Source organism: Lepidochelys kempii, chromosome 2 (genome assembly GCF_965140265.1).
Source record: "Lepidochelys kempii isolate rLepKem1 chromosome 2, rLepKem1.hap2, whole genome shotgun sequence".
NCBI classification, from domain to species: Eukaryota; Metazoa; Chordata; order Testudines; family Cheloniidae; genus Lepidochelys; species Lepidochelys kempii.
In genome coordinates, this window is record NC_133257.1 from 198,983,319 (window position 1) to 199,011,185 (window position 27,867).

A 27,867-nucleotide genomic window follows, 5' to 3' on the forward strand; every position below is an offset into this window, starting at 1 on the left:
GCAGGTCTGCCACTAACCTCTCTCAATGAATCAGACCACAAAGTAAGTTGCGGTTGAAAGAGAATAAGCTAGAAAGGAAATATAAATTCATTGCACTTTGCCATTCACTGATTTTTATTTTCAAGAAAGGCCTGTTGTCTTCCAAAATACTGTGCCTATATCTTTAAAATCCTATCAATGGCACTGACTGCAGTTCTGCCCTCCGATGTCTATGCATAACTTCCATTGAACTCACTGGAACCTGCATGTGAAGGCAAGTATTTTAATACAGGGATTTCTCTTCTGTGTTTCTGTAAGAGAGCTACAGAAGTACACATGCGTGCATACAGAATTCTGCACAGTTGAAGTGTATTCATTCCTCCTTTGCCCCCAGGAATAGGCATTTGGGTTCCCATTTGCAGTTGTCCACCGTGATTAATTTTTCCATTTGGGGCTGGTTAAATATTGTAGGTTTGTTTTCCTACATGTCTCCTGAAGTACCTTTTATTTGTCCTTTGTTCATGGCACGAATGCCATGGAGTAAAGTAGCTGCAGCCAGAAAGGAGGCAAAATGGGGAAAACGGTAGTTTAAAAAAATTAAATCCTAACAAACCTCTAGTAAATGTGCCTTTGTTTACACAAACATATCAAGAAATACATTGAAAACTGCAGACATTTGTGTAAGAACAGATTAAAAAGAAGGCTTTAAGGTCTTTCAGTTCTGAAATACTACTGCTTTTAAAGGGAAAATACTACATAGTTTAGGTCTCATATTAATATTGTGGGAAAGACACTCTGCATTCTAACTGCTCTTATTTAAAAGAATTTCTCCATTCAGTTGCAAGGCAATTTTAAAGAAATACAGCATGTTTACGTACGACCTACAGTATGTTGCGGCCTGCTGTTGAAAATTAGCAGGAGTATAAGTTAATTGAAGGTGATTGGCAAAGAGTATTGTGATAATTAATTTGCCCTTAGCAATATGTGCTGAATGCCCTCAACACGTGGGCTGAGAGGGGCAATGAGTACATTATCACTCTCCTCTTTTGTTTTTAGGATCATCCTTCTGAGATTTCCAAACCCAACTCTGATGTGACGTTTCAGAACATAATATGCTGGTTATTTCACAGCAGCTACAGAACCAGTGGTGGCCAGCATACATTGGGGGCAGGTAAGTGACTTTCCTTACCCCCTAAACCTATATCATGTTGATTTTGCCAGTAAACAATATAAAAAAATATTCACAGAACCACACACTGTAGCATACAGATTAATGAAAAAGCATTTCACCTAACCCCTCCCTCAGCATGGTCTGGAAGGTTCACACTCCAGCAGGGTCTGTAAGTGACATAATGCCATGTCAACTTGTCAATTACCTGTTACTCATTTGGAAAACCTGGAATGATACTGCCCGGATGAGAACTGCTGGCAGCTCTGTACCGTGGAATTTACTCCCCATGTGGTGGAAGAGCAAGTGAAAGTATGGCTCACATAGAAACCCTACTGCTTAGGGTTTGGGGACAAAAACACAGCATAGAAGCCAGTTGTCCTTATGGATGCCCTCAGCATCAGAAATCCCCAAGTGGTTTGAAAGCCAGGCCCTTTCCTCTGGCCACAACACTCTACTTCCTATCTCCTCAGGTTATTCCTTATTGGGATTGGGGAAGAGAAGCATTTAGCCCTCTCTATATCCCCACATACAAATAATAAGGAATGTCTGTCACAGAATTAATTGTGTATTGTGGTATTAGTAGGGCTTGTCTAGATGAAGAGTTAGTGCACGGCAAGTAGGAGTGTAAATCTTTGGCACACGAGCATGCCATGCACTAACAGTTTATATAGATGAGCCCTAAAGGTATATCTACACTGCAGCTGGCAACATGCTCCCAACGAGGGCAGACAGACTCACATTCGCTCTGCTCAAGCTAGCACGCTAAAAATAGCTATGTGCACATTTTAACACAGGTGGTGGCTTGGGCTAGCTGTCCAAGCCCAGACCCATGGGGTCGGGTGGGCTTGGACTCAGGTGGCTAGTCTGAGCCACATCCCATGCAGCAACAGTCACACTGCTGCTTTTAGCATGCTAGCTGGAGCAGAGCTAGTGAGCCTTCTAGCCCGGGGCCACAGACTCATGGTAGTGGGACTCATGCTAGTGCTCTACAAATACACTTCTACCCCGATATAATGCAGTCCTCGGGAGCCAAAAAATTGTACCGCGTTATAGGTGAAACTGCGTTATATCCAACTTGCTTTGATCCACCGGAGCGCGCAGCCCTGCTCCCCCGGAGCGCTGCTTTACCGCATTATATCCGAATTCGTGTTATATCGGGATAGAGGTGTAGCTGGGTAGATGCTGTGATTCAAGCTCTCAGGCCTACCTCTCGCTCCCAGGCTTCAGAGCCTCAGCTCCAGCCTGTGCTGCAATGCCTACACATCTATTTTTAGAGCACTAGGACAAGCCCTGCTAGCACTAGTCTTTGGACCCAGACTGGGAGGCTTGTTCCCAGATGCAATGTCATCAGATCCTTAGAGGCCTGAGTCAGGCACTGTACATACACTAATCAAAAGACGGCCCCATACAATGTAAGGGGGGGGAAATTAAAGAGTTAATCGCCCATTCTGGACTATCCAACCCCTCTCCCACCTAAAACAAGCACATATGTTCACACACACAAAACACCACATTTTATAAAGAGGTTTCTCTTGAATAATTTGTTTTTTTAATAAATGAGTTTCATGGGTACAGTGGAAATGTCCCCAACAACTGTGAGAGTTCTTAAAGTGCATCTTATCTTGCCCTACACCTTTTGAGCCGTTGCAGTCTATGACCATGTCTGCTCCAGAGAGCTTACAGCGGCATAGCTGTACCAATGCTGTAAGATCTCCCGTGTAGCTGCTCTATGCTGATGGAATAGGAGCGTGTTCTCCAGTCAACACAATTAAACCACCCCTCCACGAGTGGCATAAGTGCTGGAACTAGGGGTGCTTATGCACCCCCTGACTTGAAGGGGATTCCATCATATATGGGGTTTAGAATGTGGTTCTCAGCACCCCCACCATACAAATTGTTCCAGTGCCCCAATGAGCGGCGACAGCCATGTCGGACAGCAGAGCATCTCCTGCCAACATAGCACTGCTCACACTGGTGCTTCTGTCAGTGTAATTTATGTCACTCGGGGGGTTTATTTCACACCCCTGAGCAACATAAATTATACCAACAAAAGCGGAAGTGTAGACATAGACTCTCAATTCTGAATTGTGAGGCTATGTTAATGTGTTTTCACCCATTGTGAAAAAGGAAGGTGTGTCAATGAATGGCACATTGTGTTGCCATTTACACCTGAGCAAAGGGGGAGCAAAATGCTACTAATTCAGAATGGCAGCATTTCACACCCACTTCGCACTGATGTAAGTGACAGCACAAGGTCTAAGGCAGAGAATCTGGACACGGGGGTCATCACTCAACATCTGTGCAAAATGAATGTAGCACAGGTGTGAAACTGCCATTCTCTTTTACATCCGCTTTACACAAATGAACATGGAGAGACAATGTGAAAAACAGGAGAATCAGTCCCCGTTCTAGGCCAACGGGGGCTGCGGGAAGCGGCATGGGCCGAGGAATGTGCTGGCAGCCGCTTTCCGTAGACCCCATTGGCCTGGAATGGTGAACCGCAGCCAGTGGGAGCTGCGATCAGCTGAACCTGCGGATGCTGCAGGTAAACAAATTATCCTGGCCCGCCAGCAGATTTCCCCAACGGGCCGAATGCCAAAGGTTGCCGATCCCTGTTACAGAGTTATAAATTCAGGAAGATAATGGTGTATTTTAGAAATGTTCAGTCACTCACCTTCTTAACTATAGTGACTCTTGCAGTGCTAATGTTACTTAATGTGGGTATCAGAAAGATCTCATTACATGCAAGGCAGATTGTTTATCAGATTCCTTATACTGAAGCCTGGCCAATAGTAGACTCTAGGATCTGTTCAGCTCTCTCATAAACAGTTTGTCACTTTGTACTCTATTTGGGAAGTTTCATGTAATTTAAGAAGGATAGTTGCTTGAATTAGTTCTCTAGCTTAAGTAAGGGCTTGTCTACACTACCCGCCGGATCGGCGGGCAGTGATCGATCCAGCGGGGGTCGATTTATCACGTCTAGTATAGACGCGATAAATCGACCGCTGAGCACTCTTCAGTCCACTCCGGTACTCCACCAGAACGAGGAGCGCAAGTGGAGTCGACAGAAGAGCATCAGCTGTTGACTTACTGCAGTAAAAACACCGCGGTAAGTAGATCTAAGTACATCAACTTCAGCTATGCTATTCACATAGCTGAAGTTGCATATCTTAGATCAACCCCGTGCGGTAGTGTAGACAAGTCCTTAGAGTATGGTCATCATTCTCTCTTCAGTGTTATGATTCTTTCATCAAGTTTAAGTGTCTCTAGGGGGACTTCTGTGGGAGAATCTAAGAATGGAAACTTCATGTTTATTTTTTCCTCTCCCAGGATTTCTGAAATGGTTATGAAAATGCTGGACTGAAGCTACTGGAGTCAATGGGAGATTTGACTGAGGAAGGACAACAGGACTAGTCCATTATCTGGTGTGTGCGTACATACATAGTCATCCTTATCACTGATACATTAACTGCACCATTGTGCATATGTAAAATTTATTTTACAAACACTTATTACTACATTGCTTTCATTTATCAATTAATTTTTCACGCACAGATTGGTTTGCACACTAGCCTTCAGTAAGTACGAGGCACCTGGAAAGTTCCAGCTTCTAAATTTCAGCCATTGTTGAGTGGTCCATGTACAAAAAATAAAATAAAAATAATCTTAATTTAAAAAAATGAAAAGAAAAAAAAACTATTTTGCCACCATTACATGACTCAAAAATAAGTGAACTTTTTTTAAAATCACCCCTAGAGATCGCAGAGTAAATATGTTGAAAACTTTCACGATAGAACGTAACGGGACACCATCCGCTTGAAAGAAAAATAAGTCAAATCATATTTCCATCTGAACATTTTGCACCAACAAATGTCACAAGTAACCCCAAAGATTACTAGAACACAGAGATATGCAAATACTTCTTTTTTGTCTTTTGTGTGCTTACTTTGCTCATTGTCAGCACCTTCTTTGTGTTCCGGTCAGATTCATGTCAGATTCCAGTCAAAGGTGGGTGGGGAGGAGCAACAGAGCTGAAACTAACACCTTTGTTGGATGGAAATAAGGGAGGGAAATCATGAAAACTAAGGGACAATGCTTTATTTTGAGGAACATTTTAGGGAAACACCATTTCTCTTAGCATAGCATGTATTTTTCTCTGAAGTGTACATTTGTACTGCTTCAAGTATACAATGCAATCATCATAAACTTCAATTTAATGTTTAAAGTGGTCAAGGACCATCCCTTAAAATAAGGGATGGGTGGTCACCTTGCTCTTATGCCTACCCAAAACCAATTCTAAACTATAAAATGGGGAAAAGAAAAATCCTTATTGTGACTGATAATTGCAATCCCCTGCAATATCTTTGGTGACCATCCTGTTTTAAGTTTATGGATGACTGTGGGCCAGGGATTGTATGCAACGCCAGTGGCGAGGGCTACCACAACGCCTCCAGGAACCAAAACCAGCGTGTGTGTGCATGGGGGGGGGTGATTAAAGTGAATCACTCAGGCTGTAAACCCCTCCAGAGAGGCACTCCTCCGTATGGGAAAGGAAGCTTACATACACTGGTTCAAACTAGATTTTCAGAGACACACACAGAAAGGGCTTTTGGGACACAAAGGGTACACGGAAAGAGTACAGCGGACGGCAACAAATGATTAGGGGGCTGGAGCACATGACTTATGAGGAGAAGCTGAGGGAACTGGGATTATTTAGTCTGCAGAAGAGAAGAATGAGGGGGGATTTGATAGCTGCTTTCAACTACCTGAAAGGGGGTTCCAAAGAGGATGAATCTAGACTGTTCTCAGTGGTACCAGATGACAGAACAAGGAGTAATGGTCGCAAGTTGCAGTGGGGGAGGTTTAGGTTGGATATTAGGAAAAACTTTTTCACTATGAGGGTGGTGAAACACTGGAATGCGTTACCTAGGGAGGTGGTGGAATCTTCTTCCTTAGAGGTTTTTAAGGTCAGGCTTGACAAAGCCCTGGCTGGGATGATTTAGTTGGGGATTGGCCCTGCTTTGAGGCCCTTCTGAGGTCCCTTCCAACCCTAATATTCTATGATTCTATGTGCACTGACACAAGACCTTCTTTCTGATCCAGCAAATGGACAGGACCTTGGATCCTAGGGGGAGCTCAACCCTTGCAAAAGGGTTGGAAAGACTGATACCTACCACTGCCCTTCTTGGAGTTGTGGGTGACCTCTGATAAGCATCTGTGTAGTAGGTTCTTTTTATTGGTTGTATGTGTTTTCTCTGTAATGCTTTTACCTTCAGAATAAAGGTGCTTGCTTAGAAAGAGAGGTGTGGTGACTTATAACTGCTGTCAAGACACTGATCATAGCCCCCAGAGTAGAAGCAAAGCCCAGGTGCTGGCTGTTAGGCAGACTGGCTAGCTGGGGATATCACAGTGTAAGGCAGACAGCTGTGCAGCCTTAAAAGCCCTGGTCAGAAGGTAGTGGGACTTCTGGAGACTGGGAACTCCTGGAGTGGACCACAGAGGGGAGGATACAGGTGCAGCACCCTGAAACTGACACACACAATATTTTTTTTTTAAAACAGGGAATCTGTTTGAAGGATTTTGTTTTAAGTTTAGGACATTACTACTAAAAGGAATCCCTTATCAAAAATGAACTAATTACAAAAAACAAAAGTTGAAAGTGTCCCTTTAATGTTTTCACATCTACATTTGCCTGCCCATATTGCACATCTGGTATGTTACCTAAATAACCCCACATTAAAACAGCGTTATTTAGGTTGCAAGGTCAAGCCCTTGGAAGTTAAGAAATGCCAGATTTAAGGTTGCCTGTGAAACTGAAATTCTGTCGCCTTTGTGCATATGCATTATGATACACTTCTTTAATTATATGACAATATATTATTATTTCCCACGTGATCTCCATACATACGGGGTCACACAAAGGAGAAGAACTGTTTCTAGAAACCACTTACATTCTTTGGACATTCCCACTTCAAAGCACTTCTGTAGTCTGCAGTATTGGCAGCGATTTCTGGTGACTTTATTAATAACGCAGTTTTTGTCTCTGTGACACGTGTAAACCATGTTCTTCTGAATGCTTCTGCGGAAAAAACCCTGCAATTAAGCAGAAAAAATAATGAAATAAAATCCCTGGGCTTCACACATAAATCATAGCCAGTCTCCTATTCTTTTAAGTTAATAATATGAATGCAACATTATGGCAAGATTATGATAATCTTACTGCCCTTATAAATATTAAAAGTTGAATATTGTTTTCTTGCAACATAAAGAGTATCTTTTCATCAAAAATAAAGGAAAGTATTTTACTGTCAGGGTAAAGAAGACTGAGGTAAGTAGAAGCATTCAGAAAATGAGGCTCGAGGTCAGGGGTTCTCAAACTGGGGGTCAGGACCCCACAGGGGGTCGCAAGGTTATTACGGGGGGCGTCATGAGCTGCCAGCCTCCACCCCAAACCCAGCTTCACCTCCAGCATTTATAATATATAAATATATTAAATATATAAAAAAGTGTTTTTAATTTATAAGGCGGGGGGGTGTCACACTCAGAGGCTTGCTATGTGAAAGGGTTCACCAGTACAAAAGTCTGAGAACCACTGTTAGGTTATGTTATAACATCCAGGCTAAAATAAAACATGTGAGCTTGGGTTTATGGATTTAGTTATCAACACTGTAAACACTGTTCCCTCCTGACTGATTCACTTTAAAATCCAACTCCCTAACCCAGTTTGGCACACTTTCTTCCAGCCTCAATTATCCCTTCTCCATTTGTTTTTGGAAGGATTTCTATTTTTATTTTGTGGTTAGAGGTGAAATAACTGTACAGTGGGCCAAATCTTGAGAGTACTCAAAATCCCCACTGAAATTAGCCAGACTTCCACACATGGAAGATTTCCAGCATCAGGGTCATTATTGATTTATGAACCTGAACACCTTCCCAAAAATATAAGTCCACTATCTATATCAAGAGAAAGAGAGTTAGTTCACAGAGGAATGAGAGAAATGAGAGTCAGGAAGTTAATGGAAATTGTGTGTACATTGGGTGAGAAAATATTGGCCAACCTTAAAAACAACAACAACAACAACAAAACACAAAACAAGATACAGTGCCCTAAGAATTTTTACAGATCAGCCCACAGATATTCAGCAAAAGTAGTTCTGTAACTGAGCTCTATTAGAAAGTTTCATATTACTACTTAAATTTTCAACAGTGTTTCACCATCCAGCAGGATCAAATCTCAGTCAACACCACTCTACTGTGTAGGAATACTTGCCGATTCAATATCTAGAGGGGTTTTAGAGGTTTTGAAAATGTGTTCAACAAACCACAGGTGTACACCCTATAGAGCAACACAATGTTTGCTGACAAGGGATATAATAATAGTTCTGCATCCATAATTCATTTGTCCCAAGATGCAGTCATTATAGACTGTATGAAAGGGTTTCTTAATAGCAATTTTATAGATATGTAAGTAGATAATTTTATAGCCTTTTAGCTTCTTAACAGCTAGCCATGACTTCCAAGTAGTATCACCATGGAGAAGGATGCAGATGAAGGCTAATCATGAATCCCTTGCATCGCCAGAGCTTTTTTTATATCAATGCTATGAAAATCTCTCATTCAGTCCGAAGAATTGAAGAGTGTTTTCTTCATCATGCCCCTTGTGCAGTATTTCTTGGGCCCTTGTGGAATCAAAGCCTCCTTTGGGGCTAGTTCTTTTGACTGAATTTAGCAGACGTTTGTCAGTACGGTCAAGTGGTAGAAAAATTTTGTTTCTTTAAGTTATCCAACATCATATTACAAAAGCCAAAGAAAAAATTTCCGAACTATTGAGACCCCCATTACGGGTGTACTGAAGTCAACACTGGGTGTTCATGCTATGAGTTACACCTATTGCTTGAAACCTTTCAAGAGAAAAATAGTACAAACATGTCTGTCTGTTTTATTTACTTGCTAAGGGAAAACATGTGTCCCTTAGCTTAATGACTGCACAATAATTATATTTACAACCTAACTATTATTTAGGTACTTAGACAGCCTTCCATATAGTAGTATCTGAACACCTCACAATTATTCATGCATTTGATCCTCATCATAGCCTGCTGATGGAGGGAACTATTATTCTCAGTTTTGCCTATGTACTGGGTAGACTGAAGACCCAGATTTTTAAGTCATTTAGATGTTGTGTTGCTCAGCGTTGCAATGCCTAATTAACCTACGTCTCCTTTTCAAGAGTGACTTAGGCACTTTGGAGCCCAAGTCAGTTAGGCATTGCAACACTAAGCAGAGCAACAGTCACTTGTATGGGGAGATTAAGTGACTTGCCCAAGTACAGAGGGTATTTACCAACTTCCAAATGCAGAAATGATGAACGCAGCGGACTATCACTACAAATCAGTTCACAGCTGGCATGTGCAGCACTGAGCTACCTGTCCTGTTTCCCCAAGATGTACATTTAACATTTTCAGCTTCTATTGTGCCACATGACCTGTTCATAGCTCAGTGGCAGTCAACATTTCCCCCGACTCTAGGACATTATGAATGTAAATTGAATCTCTGGTGAAATTTCATCTTAGCTACTAAGGGAACTGTATTGCTTACATCCATCATACAAACCAAGCAGCAAGTTGCCCTGAATGAACAAACACCACAAGAAGTCTCCAATGCTGCCCCTGAATCTCCCGTCCCCTCAGAAGGAATGAGATACTAGAATAATTTAACAAAACAGTAATCAACATTGCAAGATGCCACGAAAAAAACCCCCAAAAGACTGTCAGTTCTTCCTTAAATTGCAAGTTCTTTGGGGGCAGCAACTAGATAGCATCTGGTACATTGTGGGTACTGCTGGAATTAAAACAACCAACAAAATCACCCCAACCCTGACAACAGAGGAAACAAAACCCAAAATATATCAGCAGTACATGGGTCATTATACCCACTTGACACCCATTAACAGGTCACTTGTTCTGATTGCCTTCTCTTTTTCCTCCCTGATGGATTGTAATAAAATCCCAGGTTAAAAGGGTTGTTTAGATCTGGTGGCCTAGCAGAAACGTTCTCTCACTCCTTAGCAGAGAGATTGTAACCTTACAGCGAAACAGAACACGGAGATTCAACTCCAGGAGGGAGAAACACACCACGAGCATCCATAAGTTCATGTATCCATTAGTAATATTGGAGAAAGCTTAAAGAAAAAATTGGTATTTAGGTTAAAAAAAACCCAAACAAACAAAATACAACTCTCCCACAACACGAGTTTCTTTCATGGGACAAATTCTGTGTAAGAGAAGATTAACTGCAAAATTTCTTAAGAAAATACTCTGTACAAATTCTTTAAAGGTCATGTTTCCTTTTCATTCTGAATTTAGCACAAAAATGCAGAAAAAAACCAGACCTCTTAGCTTTCATAGACTGGATATTTTGAAATTTATCACACTGGTCCTGACCCAAAATTAACTTATTGAAATGCTGTTGAGGAATATCATCCACGTGCTAATACTGTTTTGTAAGGCAATAAAGCAATACCATTTTTACAAATGTTTGTGCAAACTGATTTATTTAAAAAGCTCAAAAAATTTCATTTGAAAATATTTGGTTTTTAGAATTTCCTCTCAACAGGCACTGACAAAGATGTCCAGACAACCAGTATGTTATTTTGCTTGCTTTCTTGGTAAATTCCACAATAGTACTGCTACTTTGATAAAAGAAGTTTTCCTAATTATAAACTGGCCATCAGAAATTACATTTTTGTAACCTGATTTTGAAAGCTACTTCAAGTAGGCCTCTGATTTTGCAGCCACAAGTTTTTGGGTACGAATACAGGCAGAATTGAGCCCACAGTTTTTTGGGAGGTCCTACGGTGAACTAGTTTAAATATTTGGACACCAAATACAGTTTGCATATGGAATTTCCTGAAGTATTTCTTGAAAGTGACATACCCTTTCCAACAGGAGTACTTTTATTCCATTTATAATGCGTCGTCCCACTGTGTGGGATATTTTGTCACTTTTAAGTGATGGCCTCCATATTTATGGCAAACAGATCTAATCTTTGCTGTTTAGTTACCCGTATGGTCTGTTTTCAGCCAACTGGGGTCAAACCTTGGCCCCACTGAAATCCGTAATAAAACTCCTATTGTTTCCACTTTGATCAGAATTTCACCCTCGATATGCATTTTTGATTAGATGCACTTCTGTTTCTTCACTGCTTGTGAACATTTTCATTTGGAAAGCTGTTTTCACCAGCACTGTAAATATTCAATGTTCCTGGTAAAAATCACATCCAACTCTCAGAATAACTTTGTCTCAAGTAGGTCATCAATTTTACTAAACTAGTTCTGTATCTAATTAGTCCATCATCTCTTAACCGTTCAAATTCATATGACTCAGCTTTGTGACATCAGTATGTAACAGGATGGTCAATGGTCTCACCTGGTGCTGCTTTCTAGCAAAGAAAATGTACCTTATGCAAATTATATGCTTATGTGACTATCAAGACATCTGCATTCCCTTTTTATGTGCCCTTTGGAAAATACTGTAGCTCTCCAGTGTGTTCTTGGCCTGGCACATACAGCATGGTGGAGGATTCATCCTCTACAATTATCTCTTCAACACTTGCTTCCAGGAAAGTCTGAAAATGATGCCAATCACCTTCTCCATTCTACACACCCTCCCCAGAGTGATATAGCTTCACTCAGTGGTTGCAGAATCTCACCCATAGCTCTTGTTTTACCAACTAGCTGTTGATCCTAAGTGTCAAAAACACTTCTTAATTACCCAGGTGGGAAGATTCTACTTTTATTTTGTTTCCTGAATGGCAGCTACACTTTCCCTATCTCCTCTTCTTCCCCTACAAAGAGGGACGTCATTTCATTTAGATATTTACTTATATTAAGTGATAAATTCAAGATGCAACAATTAAATCTAGGCCATGAGCACCCAGACTATCTTGGATTTTACAGCTCACCTCAACACATGGTATCTGGAAGGCTTGACCTTGACTATTAGACCACCCCTTGCTCATTTAATGTTTATTCCTTGCTCTACTGCATAGCTGAGGACTTGATACACCGTCTCAGGGGTTCCGTGTTTTCCCACCTCTCCCATTTTGTAGTGCACAGCAGAAGAGTTTGGAGGTGGGGATGGGGGATTGGTTCTTGTCTCTCTATTGAATTCCAGGTATTTATAGCAAGTCACCATAGTATCTGATCACCAGAGGTCACATGGTGCAGAGAAATATTCTCACGTAGACAGTGCATATTTGTTAAGGCCCAGTGCTCAGTTATAGCCAGAACCATTCCTTTATATAAATCTGGAGGTGTTTTCACCACCTGAGGGCTGGATTCCAAATGCTGGGCTAGCTATAACATACCATGATCCTTTTTGCTGCTTTTGGCAAGTACACCCAGCTATCAGTAAGGGGCAAGTCTTGCCTGTCTTGACATGTTTGTAGGCCCTACACCTCCTAGGATGCTCTTCTTTGCTGGGGAGAGATTCTGGTGGAAAGCTGACGCTTTTTAGCACTGATTTCATGGAACGCTGGACCTGCTTCCATTTTTTGCCCCTTCCGCACCAGCGAAAACAAAGGCAGGTGTTGGGTTACGTTTTCTGGAAATTCACAGCCTTTGAGCAGACTGAGACTTTCACTTTGGCTTGCAAACCCAATCAGTTTACCCCCATAATAAAACCTCTTCAACCCATTCAGCTTTGTCATATACAGTATTTAATAAAGAGCAAAGACAGGGCATTTTCACCCACTAGAGTTCATAATTAATACTCATCAGCCAGGCTGTGAATCACTTATTAGAAGTGAACAAGAAACAGAGTTAGAAGCTGACTTAACATAATTCATGTTTTGTTTTATTAGTATTGAATATCATTGCTAGGAATCTGTTGTGTCTGTGAGGCATGGGGCATTTACATGAACAGTTTCCATTATTGTTAATGGGCATTATAATACTGCATACATCCCCTGTGATGGGGAGAACAGAGACCTCTGCACAAAAAATAAGCAGAAATGATATTATCTTTGTAAATTTAATATGTTAATTCCATGGAGAAAAACATTCTGCAACACACAACTTCTCTTTGTTTCCAATAGCATCTGTAGCACACTTGCATAAGAGTCAGGGAAGCTGCTAAAGACACATCAAGGTGCAATGTATTGTTCTAATGTGCTTTATGCCCACATCTTGGGAAAGGAACACAAAACCTGTGTTTTTAGTTTAGTGATGAAAAATGAAAAGTATACAGGAGTCCCACAGACTTGGAATTAATTGAGCATTTCAATTTTCAAAGAGTCTCTTAACAACTCTCTTACACAAAGAGTACAGGATAAACATCTCATTTTAAAATTTTTACCCTTTCTGTGCTCCAGAAATATAGCAGTCTAAAGCATACCTTCTCTTTTTCCCCTCCACCACAATCTTGTTATCTTAATGGGTGATAGATAGAGTATCATGCTGGCCATGCTGCATTAGGTGTCCTCATTTACAGATTGCAAGGGAAAAAAAGGGTTGGGCATAAATTATTCAAAACCTATTGTATCAGTGTGTGTTTCCTGAACATTCACCACTGACAAAGTAGACAGATTATTTTTCACTTTTAATTGTGTTGATACTTTATCTGCTCTGTTGAAAGTAGAGTGTGGTACGTGAAACCACATGTACAGAGGAGCAAATAAAGCCTGTTACTAAAGCCAAAGTAATCTATGTAACTTTAACACAATGCCAGAGGAACCCCACCCCAACTCTAGATGCTATTTACTTTTATAGTACTTGTCTATTACTATGTCAAACATGAAAGAGTTTAGTACAGGGCTAGGCTGCTTAAAGAACATCTGAACCGATTTAATAACCAGTGACATAAAGGACTTCAGAATGACAGCTGGATACAAAGGAAGTCATTGTGTATACGAAACCTTTGATAATGTTAAGTTCAACATGCTCTTACTCAATTCTTAGAGGAATTATAAACTCATAAAATCCTATGGGATGGTTATCCTGATATAACACCAATAAAATGTTGGATGAGTCCACACAATGCAACAGAGCTCTCTCTCTTCACAAACAGATTATTTTCCCAAGTCACATGATTTAAAGCCAAATGTTACACACACTTTTTGTCTGAGGAGGAGGAGGATTACCTGATCCAGAAGTTTTACTAAACATGTTCTGCTACCCTACTGTATGTCAAGTCTCATTTACAGCAGCAAATAGCTTACAGGTTGAAAAACTGACTTACAAGTGGCTGAAGTGGTAAGCAACTGAGAAAGACTAGGTACAAACTCACACTTCAGAAGTTGCTCAGCTCATTTGAATTAACGGTGATTCCCCACAAATACAGTCACTATGAATTTAGCGGCTCTACAGGTGCACCAAAGAATGGACTTTAAAATGAGCTTCTAAATCAAGCGTCTTCCTAGGATATTAGTAAAAGGAAAATAAAAATGGAGTAGGACAGGCTTTTCTACAACCCCATTTATTAAGAAATTTCTAAATTCAGATTCGCTGGTTTTTGTACCAGAAAAAATGCTGAGCCCTAGACCTTATTAACGCGTGGCTCTGTTTTTAAATTGGACCATAGGGAATACGACGCCTTTCTCAGTTGTATCTTCTTACTTTAATTACTAAAATAAACTTTTAATCTTGTTAACCGTACAGAATTTACACCACTAAGATAAGAAAGAGCTGAATTCTGTGATGTCAGAATTCCACATCAGAATTGTTATGTTGCAGTTAGTTACACCTGTGCAAACTCATTCTGTTAGCATAGTAAAGGGGCCTAAACAGGCATCAGTGAGAGCTGAATTTGGCTTGAAAAAATCTCGAGTACTTGTGATGATGTTTGAGGAAAAAAGAATCCAGCTTGAGTCTCACATTCCAGGTTGAGTTTGCAAGGCTGGCAGTTAAGAGAAAGCAACCTTTAGTTGTAAGCCATGCACATTTGATCCTAAAGTCATTGATGATGCCACAAGTACTCCTTTTCTTTTTGCGAATACAGACTAACACGGCTGTTACTCTGAAACCTGTCATTGATGAACATGGAACTCCATAACGGCAGTCTTACCCAGTCATTTTTCAGAGTAAAACTGTACTTTAATATTGGGCCATGCTGCTGCCCCATGAAACACGCCATTGAGTTAGGTGTAGCATATATCAGAAGATACAATGAAAAATGGTTGTACACAAAACATGTATGTTTGAACAGTCTGACACCATGAGTAATTAAAACCCCAAAAGGTAGTACAATCACAGAAGACTGAAATGAGGGCATTCTTAGTTAAAAGTGTGAGAAGGTATTTCTTTTCCAAGATGCTTGCATTATCTACCACCCTGTGCAAACTGGAGATTTCTTTTAAAAAATTGCAACTAAAGGCAACTCAGGGCAACCAGAATGTGAGATGATCTGCCTCAGTCATATGGTGAACGGGGCAAAAGCACAAGTGTGACAAAGTGGAATTTTTTGTAATATTTTTATGAATCCGATGTGTGTCTGAGTTTCCTGCTACGCTTTGCGTTTGCTACCCAATAGAGCAAAAGGGTTAACAACACTCCTGGGGCAACACAGGAGACATAGGTGTATGTGTCACTTCATTGTACGGGTGAAACAAATAGAGTTGTTAAGAAACTGGTTGAAACTGACCCAGATCAACAACGGGTCCAGACAGACAATGCAAACCAAGGACTCATGCATCAACACTCTCAGCAGGGAAGCTGAGCAGAGACCCCAGCTTGAGAACAAAGGACTGAGAGTGGGGGCTCTCTCACCTGGGAACTGACTAAGGAAGGAAATCAAAGAGACAGAGTCTGAGCGTGGGGGCACGCTAGCCTGAAAATGGAGTTCACTGCAGCTTGGTGTGACTAGAATGGACAGTGCTTTAATCCTCATTTCTCTGTGCTAACCTAAGGACTTCAATGCTGTGTTCCAGTTGACTAATAAATCCTACTTGATTTTGAAAACACTATTTGAGGTGTCACTGCAAATACTGGCTGGAATGCATTAGTCACTGAAGAGTGTACAACTCTACCAGGAGTCTACCTCAGTTGGACTCGCTGGGCAGAGCTCACAGTGCTGACGCTCCGTAGCTCAGTAGCGTACCCTGAAAGAAGAGTGAGACTCCTTAGGAGTCTGGCACACGGGAGGTTCCTCCAAAAGACTACAAAAGCTGGGGTTTAGCACCAATCCGCTGGATCAGTGACAGCAAGTCAAAAGCTTCTGTGGCCCAGTGCCCGCATAAACGACAAAAAGCTCCTCCTCCCCCCGTTTCCCCCCCCCGACCTTGACCCCAGAGCCAGGTACAATAATAGAGCAGGACAATGTATTTTGCCAAAGAGAGGCACAGGAGACACATGTCCATGCAAGATAGTGGACTCTTTTCAAAGAACGCAGCACGTGCACATAGCTTTGGCAATAGCCAACCACCTGACAGAACAATGGTTGCGTGCGTAGTTTCAATGTCAGACTGTGGCAAAAAGTGGCTCGCTATTTTCCACAGTGATTTTCAGCATAACTCCCCACCTTCCTTTTCATTTCACCTTGTCCAGCCCACTCTGTACATATATTGCCATTTATTCTTGAGCTTAATGGCAATTGTTTTTTTCACACTTTTATAACAATACTTGGTACTTAATCAGAACTTTTCATCTGTAGAGTTCATTGCACTTTACAAACATAAGTAAATATTAGCTCCATTTTACAGATGGAAAAAGGGAGACATGGGAGGTTACAGGATCCATGAAGGAAAGAAATTGGGCTAATGCCCTTTTCCCTCCTATATGGTATACAAAGGACTGGAAGGTTTTGGTTAAATATATATATTTAACCACAAGAAATTCTGGTCTTGTCCGCCCTGAAAGACTCTGGACCAGATCTTCAACTTGTGTTAGTTGTCATAACTCCTATAGAGCTGTGGGAATTTGAACAAGTTAAAGATCTGGCCCTCTAAAGTGACTGGATAGATATTGAAATTGTCACAAGCAACAAGGGACTGAAAGTGGATCCCTGAGGGAAGGGGAGATGGATTTTTAGTCAGACTGTTTACCGCTCCGCATTTTGTTGAGACGAAACCTATTTAATATCAAATGCCTAATGTGCTCTTGGGAGAAACTGAATTAAGGTGTAAACTCACAGTACACATCTGCAACCTCAAAGAGTACTCCACCAAAATCAGAAAAGGCCAGATTTGATGTTCGTAACATTTCTAAAGGTGGGGAAAATGTCTTTTTTAAAAAAAATCCTTCGCTAGGCCTTCATTAAACGTCAAAGAGGGGGGAAAAAAGAACCCATTAAGAATTCTTTTTGCAGACGACCTATAAGTGCCTTGCCCGTGGTCACACAGCAAGTCAATAAGAGAGCTGGGAACAGAACCCAGCTTTTCTGAATACCAGTTCAACATCCCAGCCGATGGAGCATACTTGTACGCTTGGTGTGATGCCTCAGCTCTCCAAAGGTGATGCAAATGATATGCTCTAGAATAGTCAAAACCCAGAATATGAATCATTTTTACAATGAGCTAGAAATAGACTTTTCTGTTTGCCAGCTGGCAAAAGGACAACTACTAACAGAGAATGAAAATGAATGTCATCACACATGAAGTTTGGGGTTTCACTCCTGCCTCGTCAAATGTAGACTAAGGTTGGTTGTCATAAGTTAAAGCATCTGTAAGACTATTCTTATTGTCCCCCGCCCCTTGCCAACTGAGATTTAAATAGAACTTCTGATCCTATTAGTAAACATGCCACAAAGCCTCCTGACAGAACAATCATCACCTTAAACCAATGTGTTTGGAATTTTCTGCTTCTGCTCTTCAATAATATCACCAGTCTGGGTGCATTTCCATCTGGTTTCTTCAATTAAAAAATGGAAATGAAAAGTATACAATTAAAAAAATTACCGTTAACTTCCTTTCAGTAATGTCTGTAAAATGATTTTTGTTCTGGTAGGAAACTCCAGATGGGAAGTGTAATGAACATAATTGAATATGAGTAACAGGATATCACAGAAACACATTTTTCTGAATTGGCATGTATAGGGTTGCTTCACACTGTGTGATGCAAAACACAGGGATGAATTATTGCAAATTTTTTTTGCACAATTTAATGCCCTCTAACCTAATTTGGGTAGGACCAGACCTATAACCCACTAAAACCATAAACTGTCACTATTTGAGATGGTAATACAACGGGCTAACACTTACCAAAAGGCCATACACTGTTAGCTACTGATTTTTCTCCCCCCCCCACCTCAGGATTTATACCACCAATTAAGACCATAATGAGTGCTCCAGGTTGACCTCCCAGGAGCAAGAATTAATTAAGCACAGTATTTCTTAGTAAAGAATGACAGTTTTCCAAACCATTTATGTAGCTGCTCTCTTTTCTGATATTATTGCTTCTCCATGCAAGACTGCCGGCTGCTAATGCTAGAATGCATAACGGGTCTTTGTTTATGTTTTCCAGTATGTTCAGCAGCTCAGCATACTTTTTTTGCTTTATTGATTGCTCCCCTTGCCCCCTATGTATTTCACATTTCAGGCACCTTTGTGACCAGCTTACTAGAAACAGAAAATAACTGATGGGTATAATATAGGGTTTTTTAGCTCCCATAAAAAGGCAAAATGAACAAGAGTTATCATAACAGATTATTCTCCACCCAGGAAAACAGACTAGGTATACTAATGCAATGGGGTGCAGACCCCCAACATGCCTAAGCCAGGGAATACAAATAGATTAAAGTAAGAATGTTTAACTTCCATATTATCTATATAAAACCACTATTCCAAAACTACCGCTACGGATCTTTAGGAGTAATATCTCCATGGCAGTTACGGAGAAAGGAAAAAGAAGAATATGCTGAAACAAGAACTACAGTACAGGGAGAAATATATATCCACCCCATTCTGAAAAAGAGATTCTTCAGTATGAATTAGGTTTTATGCCCACACCCCTTATTAAATGGTTTCAATTGCATATTTGGAATTTAATGTATTTAACACTAAAGAGCTAGGAGGATTTTTTGGACTTCTGTCATTTTGGTAGACAATACTAGCCTCCCTAAAGAACTTTATAGCTTGCAAATTGCTAACATACCATGTGTCATTGAATATTTATAATATAGCTGAAATAAGAAATTCAATTAGACTGCAAATATTCATATATGCCTGTACGTTGACGGAGTCACCCCAACAAAAGGCTGCAGTTTGTATAACTGGAATTTGGCTTCAAAACTAACAAACACAGTTAACTCCAGATTAAACTTTCTCTCAAATCTTGACTGCCCTAGGTTCTTACTTTAGGTTCCCTCTGTCCCAGATTTCACCTCCCTCTCTAGAGGGCTTGTCATAAATATAAAGGGAAGGGTAAACCCCTTTAAAATCCCTCCTGGCCAGAGGAAAAATCCTCTCACCTGTTTCCCAGTAAACTCAGTTAGAGTTTGGTGGTGGCAGTGGAGATCCAGGGACAAAGGATAAAATTAATTTGTACCTTGGGGAAGTTTTAACCTAAGCTGGTGAAAGTAAGCTTAGGAGGTTTTCATGCAGGTCCCCACATCTGCACCCTAGAGTTCAGAGTGGGGGAGGAACCTTGACAGGGTTGTTCCACAACCCTTGTATTCAGGTTGGAGTTTAATGACTGACACCAATTAAGGTGCCCCAGTGAGTCAGCAGAGATTCCTGCAAGGTTACAATGCCTGCTAATAGGGTGACCAGATGTCCCGATTTTATAGGGACAGTCCCGATTTTTGGGTCTTTTTCTTATATAGGCTCCTATTACCCCTCTAGACACACAAATTCACTGTTTTTTTTCAAGCGGGTTTTGGTGATATACCCAAAAAAAAAAAAGCCTTTTCAGATTTATAACCCCTGAGAAGCTTTCTAGACTAGGCCCCCGAGTGATGACTCTTCAAAACACATTCATCATTTCTTTTCTAGGGCCATCAAGCGATTAAAAAAATTAATCGTGATTAATCGCATGATTAATCGCGCTGTTCAACAATAATAGAATACCATTTATTTAAATATTTTTGGATATTTTCTACATTTTCAAATATATTGATTTCAATTACAACAGACTACAAAGTGTACAGTGTTCACTTTATATTATTTTTATTACAAATATTTGCACTGTAAAAATAATAAACAAAAGAAATAGTACTTTTCAATCCACCTCATACAAGGACTGTAGTGCAATCCCTTTATCATGAAAATTGAACATACAAATGTAGAATTATGTACAAAAAAGACCTGCATTCATAAATAAAACAATGTAAATCTTTAGATTCTACAAGTCCAATCAGTCCTACTTCTTGTTCAGCTAATCGCTCAGACAAGCAAGTTTGTTTACATTTGCAGAAGATAATGCTGCCTGCTTCTTGTTTACATCACCTGAAAGTGAGAACAGGCTTTTGCATGACACTGTTATAGCCAAGGTTTAAAAATATTTAAGTGCCAGATGTGCTAAGGATTCATATGACTCTTGCTGCTTCCAGAGGACGTGTGTCCATGCTGATGACGGGTTCTGCTCGATAACAATCCAAAGCAGTGCGAACCGGCGCATGTTCATTTTCATGATCTGAGTCAGATACCAGCACCAGAAGGCTGATTTTCTTTTTTGGTGGCTCGGGTTCTGTAATTTCCAGATCAGAGTGTTTCTCTTTTAAGACTTCTGAAAGCATGCTCCACACCCCATCCCGATCAGATTTTGTAAAGCACTTCATATTCTTAAATCTTGGGTCGAGTGCTGTAGCTATCTTTAGAAATCTCACATTGGTACCTTCTGTGCATTTTATCAGATTTGCAGTGAAAGTGTTCTTAAAATGAACAACATGTGCTGGATCATCATTCAAGACTGCTATAACACGAAATATATAACAGAATGTGTGTAAAACAGAGAAGGAGACATACAATTCTCCCCCAAGGAGTTCAGTTACTATTTTAATTACCGCATAACTTTTTTAATGAGCAACATCAGCATGGAAGCATATCCTCTTGAACGATGGCCAAAGCATGAAGGGGCATACAAATGTTTACCATATCCGGCATGTAAATATCTTGCGATGCCAGCTATAACAGTGCCATGCGAACGCCTGCTCTCACTTTCAGGTGATATTGTAATTAATAAGTGGGCAGCATTATCTCCCGTAAATGTAAACAAATTTGTTTCTTTTAGTGACTGGCTGCACAAGAAGTAGGACTGAGTGGACTTGTAGGCTCTAAAGTTTAACAGTGTTTTGTTTTTTAGTGCAATCATGTAACAAAAGCCCTACATTTGTAAGTTGCACTTTCATGATAAAGAGATTGCACTACAGTACTTGTATGAGGTGAATTGAAAAATATTACATCTTTTGTTTATTATTTTTACAGTGCAAATATTTGTAATAAAAATAATAGAAAGTGAGCACTGTACACGTCGTATTCTGTGTTGTAATCTAAATCAATTTATTTTAAAATGTAGAAAACATCCAAAAATATTTAATAGATTTCAATTGGTATTCTATTGTTTAACAGTGCGATTAATTGTGATTAATTTTTTAAAATCATGATTAATATTTTTGAGTGAATTGCATGAGTAAACTGAGACTAATCAACAGCTCTACTCTTTTTATTTGTTCCTCACAGTTTTGTTGTCGCTAAATAAATATGTTTCATTAGTATAAACTCCTAGAATCATGACAGGCACAAAACTATACAGTGACACCTTCTCTCTCACACACACAGCCCCTCTCGGGAAAGGCAGGCAGCTTGTAAGGAAGAGCAGCCTACAATGAGCAGAGGGAGGAACTGGGCCAGCTAGAAGGATCAAAGGAGTAATGAAGAGAGGGAGGAGCTGAGCTGACTGTCTTTTGATCCCAGGGTGGCAGTACCCTGTGTTTACAATAGATGGTTGGGGACCAGTCTCCTTTTGACAATATTGTCTCCCAGTAAATTTCCCTACTGAAGAGTAATTGAAATGAAAACACGTACATACTAAACAAGAATGTACTCGACCAGTCATTTTCTATATTGCCTCTATATGCAGTTATTGCTCACGCCTCATGGTAGTTGAGACTGGCTAGGAAGATCCTGATATTCCACCCTAGGACTAGTTGGGCCTCAGTGCTGGAATGTTCATCAGTACCTGATTCAAGCGGAAACACTGAGCATAATACATGACATGTACATTTGGCATAGCTTTAGTCTGATGCTTTGCTTTGTAGGTTTTGTCTGTTTTATTCCAGACAAAGTACCAATATAGTTAGGGAGAAGTTACAGGACTGAGGATCCAGAGGCTTGGACTGTGCTACAAGTTTTGCTGCAGACTGCACACACACATGCATAACCGTGCACCCCTGAGCATATGCATGAGGACACAGTCTTTAATATCATGATCGTATTCTATTTCTGAAATAATAAAATAGATTAAGCACATGGTTTCTATAATCTTGTAAAAAATGCACTTTAAAGTGAGCCATGAGCTTCCTCAGCGTTCTTCCTTTTTTCACTGCACATCTTGTATACAAGTGACTTATTGTAGGTTCTGTTTAGATCAGTGGTTCTCAACCTATTTACCATTGTGGGCCATATATGCAGCTCTCTAAGTGATATGTGGGCCACATCCACACTATAGCTAGCTAGCTAGCTAAACAGATAGATAAATAGATATAGATATAGTGTGGATGTTACCCACATATATATACACATACACACACACATATACACTGCCTGTATGGCCCTGAGGATGTCACATGGGCTGCAGCTATGTGCTGATTGGTACAAAAGAGGCCAGAAAACCACTGGTTTAGACTAAACAGAAGAGCATACCACGTGGCAAAGAGTATTTTGCACTGGACTGTGATTCAGAAGCTCAGGTGCTATTCCCAGTTTTGCCACTGGCCTGCTTGGGTGACCTTGGGCATGTCACGTCACCTCCCTGTGCCTTAGTTTCCCCATCTGCGAAGCAGAGCTAATAATACTGACCTCCTTTTTAAAGCACTTTGAGATATACTGATGAAAAGTGATATATAAGATATTATTATTATTATTACTCCAAGACGCTGCACATGTGGATTTATGGTTGTGTTTTACTTGAGAAACAGTAAATGATCATTCAGTCAAAGACTGTGCAAACATGAGAGGGAGAAATACACCTGTTGGTGCAATCTTTGACACTTCCTAACTTTTGAGTGCTTATCCATTCAACTGTACCTTCTTCTAATCTTTCTGAAGTCTGTAAATAGCAGCCTTTGTAGAACAAAATGCTCAGAGAGAAATAATCCACCATTAAAGTCAAACTCAGATACCAAGTCTCCTAAAAATTAGGAACCACTGAGTTTTTGCTACAATGCAGAACTGATGTTTCACCAGCTATGTAGAATAAACACACCACACATGAGATGGCCCATACCACAACCCACACCACAAATGAGATAGCACTCCTATTGCATAAGAAGCACCCCTTTAGAAAATCTCCTCAAAGGAACATTTCATTTGGGATTAAAAAGAGCTTCTGTTCCCATCAGCCATTCAGTCAATGGGCACCAAGAACAGCACAAGGTCACATTCTTAGGCAAATCAGAGAATTTCCGCACACTAGGGAGCAGACAATGTTCACTGGCTGGAGTGGAGGTAATAAGTCACAAATAACCAATGGAAACAGGCACAAGGGATAGGTGTGTTTTCTAAATAAATATAATTAAATAATAAATAGCATTTGTATAAACTTAACATGTACATAAGTGGAATTAGTCAACAAATAATTCTATATTTTTGTGCATTTAGAAGACCCTCAACCATTTATTTGATTACTCTACTTTCTAAAATGTGCCAATCACACAATCGCTAAGCACATTTAATAAAACTAAAGCCACAATTCAAAAATACAATAATGGCTCAGTGGATCAGTCTTCCCAGCCATCTTATCAACATCCATCCTCAGTACTCACCCAGAATGTAACCTGCCTTCCTATTAAGTACCCACCACACAGCTCCAGAAAAAGCTCTGGAAAACATAAGCACTTGATGTTGTGCCCTGCACGTCGTCAAATCTAAGCTTATAAATTGATTGGCTGTATATTCTTTGTTGTGAACTATTTTCTACAGAATTTCAACTTTAGAACTGTCTGAGATGTAATTCATTGTTTATTTTCATTTAATTCTACATGTTGTTGCCCATGTAGTAAACACAAAAGTGAGGTACAAACACAGCCATTGCATCCTATAGCATTAGAATAAGCTGAAGCTATCTTTATAACATGCTCTCAACAAACTCATCATTCATACTAAACCACCTACAAAAACCCAAATGTATTTCATTGGGATTTTTGAGTTTAAGCACTCACTGATGTATCTCTGCAAAGTATTTTTCAAGATCACATTTTGAAACATCATATTAAATACAGCAAAAAACTGCTTTTTTGTTCACTGTGTCACAGCTTTGGAATTATGCACAGGAATGTATTTACATTTAGCTCAAATGACCATTTCTGCTCACTGCTATAATTAAAAGGCCATATACTGCCCTTGAGTTATGCCACAACTCCCTGTTGACTTCAATGGGAGTTGAGTGGGTGGAACAAAAGTAGTGTGTGCTCCACAGTGACGAGAGAAACACAACCCTGGGCTGCATGTAACTCACTGGAACTCATATTAAGTAAAAAATAACAAATTAACTCAGAATGGCTTGGAATCAACTGCATAAAAATCGTGTTAAAAGAAGTCTTAGAAGGAAAAGTATAACAGATTGAACCACAGTTCACTTGCTTCTGACATCACATGTCAGTATGTCTTCATAGCTCTGTACAGACTATGCTTGTATACAAACATATTATTTACTTTTTTCCCCTCTCTCTTGAAGTTGTTGCAAATTATGCATACTGTACTGATCTGGGGTGAGCTTCAGTTTTCTCATTCATCTGTAAACAAACATGACATATTTGTTCGTTTGTTTTCTGAACGTTTTATTTTGTTTGTTTTCCCAATAATAGTTTTGACAATCATATATTACATGGCTTGAGAGAAGATAATGGGAAAGATTCTCATTCACCCTTAAAAAGAAAAGGAGGACTTGTGGCACCTTAGAGACGAACAAATTTATTCGAGCACAAGCTTTCGTGAGCTATAGCTCACTTCATCGGATGCATGCAGTGGAAAATACAGTGGGGAGATTTTATATTTACAGAGAACATGGAACACTGGGTGTTACCATACACACTGTAAGGAGAGTGATCAGGTAAGGTGAGCGATTACCAGCAGGAGAAAAAAAAAACCCTTTTGCAGTGATAATCAAGGTGGGCCATTTCCAGCAGTTGAGAAGAACGTGTGAGGAACAGTGTGTGTGTGTGTGTGGGGGGGGAATAAACATGGGGAAATAGTTTTACTTTGTGTAATGACACATCCACTCCCAGTCTTTATTCAAGCCTAAATTAATGCTGTCCAGTTTTCAGATTAATTCCAATTCAGCAGTCTCTCGTTGGAGTCTGTTTTTGAAGTTTTTCTGTTGAAGAATTGCCACTTTTAGGTCTGTAATCGAGTGACCAGAGAGATTGAAGTGTTCTCCGATTGGTTTTTGAATGTTATAATTCCTGACGTCAGATTTGTGTCCCTTTATTCTTTTACGTAGAGACTGTGCAGTTTGACCAAGGTACATGGCAGAGGGGCATTGCTGGCACATGATGGCATATATCATATTGGTAAATGTGCAGGTGAACGAGCCTCTGATAGTGCGGCTGATGTGATTAGGCCCTATGATGGTGTCCCCTGAATAGATATGAGGACACAGTTGACAACGGGCTTTGTTGCAAGGACAGGTTCCTGGGTTAGTGTTTTTGTTGTGTGGTTGCTGGTGAGTATTTGCTTCAGGTTGGGGGCCTGTCTGTAAGCAAGGACTGGCCTGTCTCCCAAGATCTGTGAGAGTGATGGGTCATCCTTCAGGATAGGTTGTAGATCCTTGATGATGCATTGGAGAGGTTTTAGTTGGGGGCTGACGGTGATGGCTAGTGGAGTTCTGTTATTTTCTTTGTTAGGCCTGTACTGTAGTAGGTGACTTCTGGGTACTCTTCTGGCTCTGTCAATCTGTTTCTTCACTTCAGCAGGTAGGTATTATAGTTGTAAGAACGCTTGATAGAGATCTTGTAGATGTTTGTCTCTGTCTGAGGGGTTGGAGCAAATGCGGTTGTATCGTAGAGCTTGGCTGTAGACAATGGATCGTGTGGTGTGGTCTGGGTGAAAGCTGGAGGCATGTAGGTAAGTATAGCGGTCAGTAGGTTTCCGGTATAGGGTGGTGTTTATGTGACCATCGCTTATTAGCACCGTAGTGTCCAGGAAGAGGATCTCTTGTGTGGACTGGTCCAGGCTGAGGTTGATGTTGGGATGGAAATAGTTGAAATCATGGTGGAATTCCTCAAGGGCTTCTTTTCCATGGGTCCAGATGATGAAAATGTCATCAGTGTAGCACAAGTAGAGTAGCGGTATTAGGGGAAGAGAGCTGAGGAAGCGTTGTTCTAAGTCAGCCATAAAAATGTTGGCATACTGTGGGGCCATGCGGGTACCCATAGCAGTGCCACTGATTTGAAGGTATACATTGTCCCCAAATGTGAAATAGTTATGGGTGAGGACAAAGTCACAAAGTTCAGCCACCAGGTTTGCCATGACATTATCGGGGACACTGTTCCTGACAGCTTGTAGTCCATCTTTGTGTGGAATGTTGGTGAAGACGGCTTCTACATCCATAGTGGCTAGGATGGTGTTTTCAGGAAGATCACCGATGGATTGTAGTTTCCTCAGGAAGTCAGTGATGTCTCGAAGATAGCTGGGAGTGTGTCAAGGTTCCTCCCCCACTCTGAACTCTAGGGTACAGATGTGGGGACCTGCATGAAAAACCTCCTAAGCTTATCTTTACCAGCTTAGGTCAAAACTTCCCCAAGGTACAAAATATTCCACCCGTTGTCCTTGGACTGGCCGCTACCACCACCAAACTAATACTGGTTACTGGGGAAGAGCTGTTTGGACGCGTCCTTCCCCCCAAAATACTTCCCAAAACCTTGCACCCCACTTCCTGGACAAGGTTTGGTAAAAAGCCTCACCAATTTGCCTAGGTGACTACAGACCCAGACCCTTGGATCTTAAGAACAATGAACAATCCTCCCAACACTTGCACCCCCCTTTCCTGGGAAATGTTGGATAAAAAGCCTCACCAATTTGCATAGGTGACCACAGACCCAAACCCTTGGATCTGAGAACAATGAAAAAGCATTCAGTTTCTTACAAGAAGACTTTTAATAAAAATAGAAGTAAATAGAAATGAAGAAATCCCCCCTGTAAAATCAGGATGGTAGATATCTTACAGGGTAATTAGATTCAAAAACATAGAGAACCCCTCTAGGCAAAACTTTAAGTTACAAAAAAGATACACAGACAGAAATAGTTATTCTATTCAGCACAATTCTTTTCTCAGCCATTTAAAGAAATCATAATCTAACACATACCTAGCGAGATTACTTACTAAAAGTTCTAAGACTCCATTCCTGGTCTATCCCCGACAAAGACCAGCATATAGACAGACACGCAGACCCTTTGTTTCTCTCCCTCCTCCCAGCTTTTGAAAGTATCTTGTCTCCTCATTGGTCATTTTGGTCAGGTGCCAGCGAGGTTACCTTTAGCTTCTTAACCCTTTACAGGTGAGAGGAGCTTTCCCCTGGCCAGGAGGGATTTCAAAGGGGTTTACCCTTCCCTTTATATTTATGACAGAG

At 40.5% G+C, this 27,867-nt stretch overlaps 1 protein-coding gene across 3 annotated transcripts in view; it reads right to left on the bottom strand.

The window, feature by feature from the left end:
- The window catches only part of RARB (retinoic acid receptor beta), a 305,303-nt gene that overhangs the window by 67,535 nt on the left and 209,901 nt on the right, over window positions 1–27,867 (bottom strand). For all 3 annotated transcript variants that reach the window (XM_073333465.1, XM_073333466.1, XM_073333467.1), the window contains exon 3: window positions 7,102–7,243. In XM_073333465.1, coding sequence (XP_073189566.1) covers window positions 7,102–7,243 — 142 coding nt within the window. The remainder of the gene's footprint in view (window positions 1–7,101; window positions 7,244–27,867) is intronic.